Genomic DNA, 7,500 nt, shown 5'->3' on the forward strand with positions numbered 1-7,500 from the left:
GGCCTGTTAATTAATCATTTGTAGAAAGAAGAAATTGCTTACGTTGGTAGTGAAGTAACACAGCGATTTATTCCATATAAAATGTCAACTGAGCTGTGTGTTGTCTTCCAGGAGATTCAAGTTGTCCTTGCGTAATATGTAGCTCTAACAGTGCACGATATTGTTTTGGTATTGTCTATCATTGTAGTGCCATGGCAGAAGTCTTGGGTAAATAGCCTGAGAAGACATGTGGTTACTAGCAAAGTACTGAACCCAAAAAGATTGAAGAAAATAAATGGGAAGTGAGAAACATATGCTTCTGGGCTGACATGTTGATAATTTTCAAGTTTCCTCACAACTTCTTTCACCACAAGTTTAAGCGTGCCCTCTGAGCATCTGACAGCTTTGTAATACTAAAGTTTACTAAAGTGAAGCATCTGTGTCAAATGATGGCAAGATACCGGGTTTTCGTAAGGTTCTTTTTCTGTCAAGTGTTATAAAGTTTGACAATAAATGAGCGAATTCAAAACAAAGATCACAATCTCCCACCATTGTTTCTGCAAAGTCAAAAATTTACTCTCCAAGACGAGGTTATTTATCACCAGGTAATTCCATCAGGGTGACCCGAAAACACTGACCCCCGGTCGATGGACCCCCCTACGGACCGGGTCCATGGACTGCCTTACGGACCGGTCCACGGACTATCTCTACGGACCCCCTCTACGGACCACCCCAAAAAACACAGAATGAAAATAAATAACTACTGAAAATTTGTTTATACCGGTTGTCTGGATAGACCACTCTTGCCGGTGAAATCTAGCCATTACGCTCCGCAAATCAGACTAAGGCTCAGGTGTTGCCTTTTCCTTCGCTGTTGACCGTAGGCTTCGGAACTAAGTTCTTCCGCCATTTTGTTCAGGACTGAGAGATCGAGAAGCCTGGGGCGAGTTCACAAACCAGAGGGAAAGAAAGAAAGAAAATACAAATAGAGCTTACTTATTATCATGTTTTTCGAAGGATTCCGGTCCACAGCGAAGGAAGGGGCAATATGTGATTAATAGACTTTGTACCCGAGCCTGAGCCTTAGTCTGTTGAATTTGCGAAGCGTTACGGTTGAGATTTCGCCGACACGAGTGACACGAGTGGTCTATCCAGACAACTGGTAAGTCAAACCTTTAGTTTTTTATTTTCATTTCTATGTTGTTTTAGGGTGGACCCTATAGGGGGTCCGTAAGGGTAGTCCGTGGACCGGTCCGTGAGGCAGTCCGTGGACCCAGTCTGTAGAGGGGTCCATGGACCGGGGGTCAGTGTTTTCGGGTCACCCATTCCATCATTTTGGAAATAGCAGCTACTTTATTATTCATCGACAATTTTTTGCTGATTTTGGGGCTCATGTTGTCGAACTCAAGCACGCTTCCAACAGACCTGTTTACTTACGTGACTTATGCGCTACCACAAAATTCTCCCCGTATCACATTTCAACACATGTATGCAAATTTGTTAAGCTCGAAAGTTACACAACATGATAAGTTTACAAAAGCTGGAAATTTCACAGAAATCTTTTCCAGCGAAACATTTATTGAAACAAACAACTATTTCAGTTGCGTGCGTGCAAACGAAACCCACAATCACAAAGCATATGCAATTAAATAAATTTCTGACAGTTCACATCAACCCCTTTTCAAAAGAACCTTGACGGTAAATAGTAAAAGACTAAAGAAACAACAAGCTTTCATTCAAATAATTTTTCACTGTCACATTTCCAATTTGTTTTTACCTTTGCTGAGTTGAGTCTTAAAATGAATGTAACTTGCCGGACAACCTAGATGCGACTTCAGTAAACACAGTGATGCATTCAAGGCGTTCGATTCCTTCAATGTTTGTTAAATCCATAAAAGAATTGCCATTTGACTTCAGTGTTGTATATAGTACCAAGCTAAGGCTTACTTGATATCCAACGGCGAAAAGTGAAGTTGTTGTCGAAGACCATTACTCGTCGCTTTTTATCGTTTTCGTTTAACGTTGGTTTAAGTTCGCGTATGGATATCGAAGATCTGAATTTCATTGTAAAATAAAAGAAACCTTACTAATACGCGAAGGCGTAGGGTGCTTTCGATTGAGAAATCCGGATTTAGATCTTAAAATCTGGATCTTCGGATTTCCAATCGAACACAAAATCTGAAAACGATTCTATCGCAGATTCACTAATTGGAAATCCATGTCGGGTAAGGATTTCAATTAACAAAATCCGTCGCGAAATCCATTTTCGGATTTTGTGTTCGATTGGAAATCCCAAGATCCGGATTTTAAGATCAGGAACAGCGAAAAACTAGGGAACTTCTCAAATGCCAAATAAAGTTACAATGCAATGCCAGCGCTGCGCAATGAAAGTCGTTACCGGGACTCCTCTCTGCTGTTGCATGACATGTCGGTATGACATTGCACACGACTGAAAAACCACATGCGTAATGGCTGCGAAGAGACGGCAAAAAGTCAAGCCTGGTTTTCACTAGAGACGCAAGCACAAGCATAAACACCTTCATTTACTATTGAAAACGAACGTCGACATAAGCATCAAAATCAAAATCAAAATCAACCACTGTACACCGCCATTTTGTTCAAATGCTCTGATTCAGGGAATCTGGGCTTTAACTGTCCAGACGCTTATGCTGCGTTTCGTTTTCACACGACGCAAGCGAACGCAAGCATAAGAGCAAGCACAAGGAAAAGGAAAAATTTTGATCCTTCTGCTTGTGCTGCTTGCGTTTGACGTGCTTCTGTTTGCTTCAACGCCGTTTTCACGGTGAAATAAGCACTCTTATGCTTGCGCTTGTGCTTGCAACGCTAATGAAAACCAGGCTTAAGAGTTTAACATTTTAAAACCTCAACCACAAGGTTTGCTAAAAGTATTGTTTTTTTGGCTCAAGACAACTTAAGAATAATTAGCATTTCAAGAGAGTCATTGAACTGGAATGACCTTTGCCAGTCGCACTGCAGGAAAAAACAAAAGTTGGTGTTTGCCGGAAGTTAGTAGAACTACTTTGGGTTTAACTGCAGAATATCCTGGCACTTTGCACCTATTACTATTATTTCCGTCGGTTTCTTGTTAAAACAGGAACTGTTTTCTTAGCTGAAAATAAGTCTCGTCTTGATCTTGAGCTATTTGACAGCTGTTTATAGAGTGTTTCTGCGGTTTTGGTGTTTACTTAACGAGGTAAATAAATACGATTACAGGGATAAGCATAGGCTCGATTACCAGCCGCTGTTTCGGGAAATGAGCCAGCGCTCACTCCCGAAATCTCGGCTGGACGCGTGAGGTGAGCCATTGTTAATCTCCGCCAATCAGAAACTCGCCTGCACAAATCCGTCTGGCATAAATTATATGTTTTGGCTGCGAAGGTATTCTTTCACCCGGCCTGTTCGAGGTTTACATTGCTATTAAGGTAGGAAACATCCAACGAAAAGTGTTCAAGAAGCTGGAGAATGGGAATTGTGTCGTTTTCTACCGCCCGAGTTCGCAAACTTCACTGATTTTCCAATTGGCGCCAAGGTTAAAATACGGCTTTCAAATTCATTGCTATTGCAATTTTTTCCTCATACTTCGCTAATGTAAGAGCAAGTAAAATTGCTCAAGATCAATTGAAATTACTGCTGAGTTTATTGGTGGCAAAACGAGGGGGCCGATGAAGTCGACTGAGAGCTAAAGCAGCCGAAGATTTCGTTCATGATTCGGTGGTTGAATTCAAACTCACATTGATCATTTCAATACCACATCGTTTCGTTGTGTTTCATTGGCCCTGAAAAGCCCCTATGGGGAGCGGTCAATTAAGTATGTATGTATGTATGTATGTATCATTTAACCACAAACTCAAGCTCGTATCATCTGGAAACTTCGCACAGACGTTTTAAGCATTGTTATGTAATTTCTGTTTTCTTAAAATCAGTGTTTTTGGGATGTCTAATGCTATTTCCCCGAAACTATTAACTCGCATAAATTATATTTTGAATTTACGTCACAGACACAATCTATCGCTCACGCGTCCAGCCGTCTCTTCTCGGGGAGGATACCCGAACTCGAGTGAGCGGCGGAAATCGAACCTAGGATAAGCGATGCCTCCATTTAATAAAAAGAAAATTACACGCTAGCTCGAAGACATGAATTTTATGTTCTCATTGCCTCAAAGTATCTCACTCGTTCGGTGGGATCACACTCGTGAGATATTGTTCTTGCATGCCACTCAAACATAAAATTCATATCCTCTATGTATGATAGAGAAAATGTATGAAATATTTCATAACCGCTGTTCATAATATGAAAAAAATATCAAATATTCTCTCTGTCATATCCCAATAGTGACTAGTGGTCGTACAAGGCCAACGTACTATTAGGCTCCCCACTAGGATTCTGGTCGTAGAAGTACAGGTTCCTTCCAAGTAAGCCAATAAACTTGCTAGATCGGCCAGTTATGTCGGCAATATGCCTATTCCATCGTACGTGACTGTAATCCAGGGCCGTAGACAGAAAAAAAATATGACTGGAGCAATGGCCATGGTTAAATTCTCTTAACTTTGTAGGTATTTTAGGTGTTCATGATGAGTACGTTTTAAAGACAACATTGGAATCACGCTTTATTTTAAAATAAACCACGAAAAAATGACTGAGGTTTGCCTCATACTGGCTACGGCCTTGTAAATCCCCAGATGCTTGGATTTTTTTAACAGAATCGAGGGATACATCCTAATAAGTTACGAGTCTTCTTCAAAAGATTTAGACGAAATAGAACGATCTTTTTTCCAAATAGAAATTCGGAGCCTGTTCCAAATCGGAATTTACGCAATTTTTAAGTGGTTTCCCTGTCTGTTTTATTAGTCGTTGATCATTCTACATGCAACCAACCATTCCATTATTCCGTTGTCCCGAATTCCGGGATCCACCTTTTGTTACCTAATTGTTTATGCGAATATGTGTTTTAATCGGCTGCGATCGGCCATGGTGTTTTCAGTCGAGATCTTAATGGTGTTCTTTGCAGCTGGAGTATTCTATCTGCTGTGGACGTTCTTCACTATTTTTCTGCAAGGCAAGGATAAAATCCAGGATTTCACGAGCAAATATGTTCTCATAACGGGTTGTGGATCTGGATTTGGCCTGGAAATAGTGAAGGGACTCGATCAGCTGGGATTTCGTGTAATCGCCACTTGTAGAACAAAGTCTGGCGAAGCCAAGGTCAGACAAGTTTGCAGTGAGAAGGTGAAGACACATGTAATGGACGTGACAGACTCTCAAAATGTTCGAGAGGTTTTTGAAAAGATTAAGTGGGAGGCAGGCGAAAAAGGTAAGCATATGAATAACGATCGACTGATCAGTTTATCACCGCGAACGACAGTTAAAGAATGCATGAAGGTATACAATAGCCAGGCTCATTTGGCATCAGGCAGGCTGTTATTCCAAACAAATGAAAGCTCATTGAAATCTTAAAGATGAAAAACCGGAATTACTGTTAACATTTGGTTGTCATGCAATGACGTTAATTCATAGTCTAACTAGTAATTGAAAAGTTGTTATAATAATAATCGTCGGAAGTCAAAATAGTTAATTATGAATTTTCTTATCCCTTGAGGCCGTGTCTGGGTTCGTAACGCGGATGAAAGACACAATATACGCAGAGGAATTAAGCGGGTCGCGTTCCCTTTCATATCAGACTGAATATCGTTCAATCGTTTATTCAACCCTATTGCAGTATTAAACAACTGAATTGCAGGGGGCGGTCGCGACACACATTTTGAAATTTGACAGTCACAAAATCATTAAGTTTTTTGCATTTGCCAGTAGAGGCATGGTACGATTGTGAGCCTGAGCGTAAATTATAACCGTGGTAATAAACCATCGGACCCGGAAGAGACTACTAAGTGATCCTGACACATGACAGTTCGTGGCAAAGTTAAAATATAAATATAAAATGTTTAAGTTCTAACTTAATTCTATTTATATGAAAGTAAGTATGGGTGATCCAATGGTGACGAGTGAAATTGCCAGTCTCTTTGTGTCGTCACGCAAGAGAGGAGCGTTGCGTGACGACACGAAGAATGGCTGGGTGGGAGACCTGAACCTTGCAGGCAGTGAGTCGTGCATAAATTGATTCTACCTCACTTTCTGGATGATTCTTTTGCTTTGGCAGGACTGTGGGGTCTCATAAACAACGCTGGCAAACTGGAAGTAGGAATAGTTGAATGGCAGTCCCTGGAAAGTTTTAAAAGTACCGCAGATGTTAATCTTTGGGGGACGATTCTAGTGACACAAACCTTTCTACCTCTAGTGAAGAAATCTCGCGGAAGGGTAATCAATATGGGCAGCATCTTAGGTGAGACCTATATATCAACCACAACCGAGACAAATTTCATGAATTATAAAATGAAGGTTAAGATCAGATGTCCCTCCTTGGAAAGACCAAGAGCGTCAAATTCCAAACTTCTCTCCACCCAAAAGAAAACATTCTCAACTCCTGGGTGAGACAAAATAAAATCCTCGGGGTATGCAGATGGCAAGTGGACGTCTGGTGAAAGCTTCTATAGATGGATTAATAAACGTTCCAGGGCTGTCATTAGAGAGCTTTAGATTCTAGTACGAGAACCACTACGAGTACGAGATTTTCTCATAAGGCAACAGTGAGCGCGCGCAAACCAGTAGGGAGCTTAAGCAACGACAACGGCGACGGCAACGAGAACGTCATAAATTTGCATATTAAGTAGGCAAAAACAATAGCTTTGCACGCCCTGCACGTGTGTTTTTCACTTTTGTCCATTTCATTGCCGTCGTCAGCAAAACTACAACGTGAAATAGCCAAATTTTAGGTTTTATGGAAAACGTCATTAGGGAGTTTAAGATCTATGACGCGACGGCAACGAAAACGTCACAAATTTTGCATATTTCATGAGCAAAAACAATAGCTTTGCACGCTGTGCACGTGCATTTTTCATTTTTGTACATTTCTTTCACGTTTTCGGCAAATCTACGACGTGAAATGACCAATTCTCAAGTTTTACGGAGAACGTGAACAAAAGGCAGCGAATTTGAATTTTCTGTCGTAGATTCAATACCGCACCTCCTAATTCAGTTCCTGGGGAGTTACACTAGTTTTTAGAAGTTAGACAAGCCGACGTAACGACGAAAAAGATTAATAAACCTGAACTTGCAATTTTAAATGACGTTCTCGTTATCGTCGCGTCGCAGATCTTAAAGTCCCTATTACTTGAGGATAAATTTTCATTTTCTGCCCTAAATTGAGCGCCGTTCCTACCAGGGTCATTTTTGAGGAACTACCAAACCCCCGTCATATTAAAAAAGTTGAAATATTAACGAAGCGATTACAATAACGCGAATTTATATTTTGAGATGACGTTCTCGTTGCCGTCGCCGTTGTTGTTGCTTAAGTTCCCTGGTGTCATTTTGGCGGAAAAAACGTGATGCCGCCGTCATTTTAATTCGAGTTTTTGCAAAAATGTCGTCGAATCAAAATAAGTCAA

General features: G+C 40.8%; 1 protein-coding gene across 1 annotated transcript in view; it reads left to right on the forward strand.

Moving 5' to 3' along the window:
• Nucleotides 1–4,963: 4,963 nt before the first annotated feature.
• The window catches only part of LOC138041561 (dehydrogenase/reductase SDR family member 9-like), a 10,129-nt gene continuing 7,592 nt past the window's right edge, over nucleotides 4,964–7,500 (forward strand). Inside the window, exons 1-2 of the mRNA XM_068887302.1 lie at nucleotides 4,964–5,312; nucleotides 6,156–6,338. Of these exons, the coding sequence (XP_068743403.1) occupies nucleotides 4,970–5,312; nucleotides 6,156–6,338 (526 nt within the window). The 5' untranslated portion in view covers nucleotides 4,964–4,969. The remainder of the gene's footprint in view (nucleotides 5,313–6,155; nucleotides 6,339–7,500) is intronic.

Source organism: Montipora capricornis, chromosome 3 (genome assembly GCF_036669925.1).
Source record: "Montipora capricornis isolate CH-2021 chromosome 3, ASM3666992v2, whole genome shotgun sequence".
Classification (NCBI taxonomy): Eukaryota; Metazoa; Cnidaria; class Anthozoa; order Scleractinia; family Acroporidae; genus Montipora; species Montipora capricornis.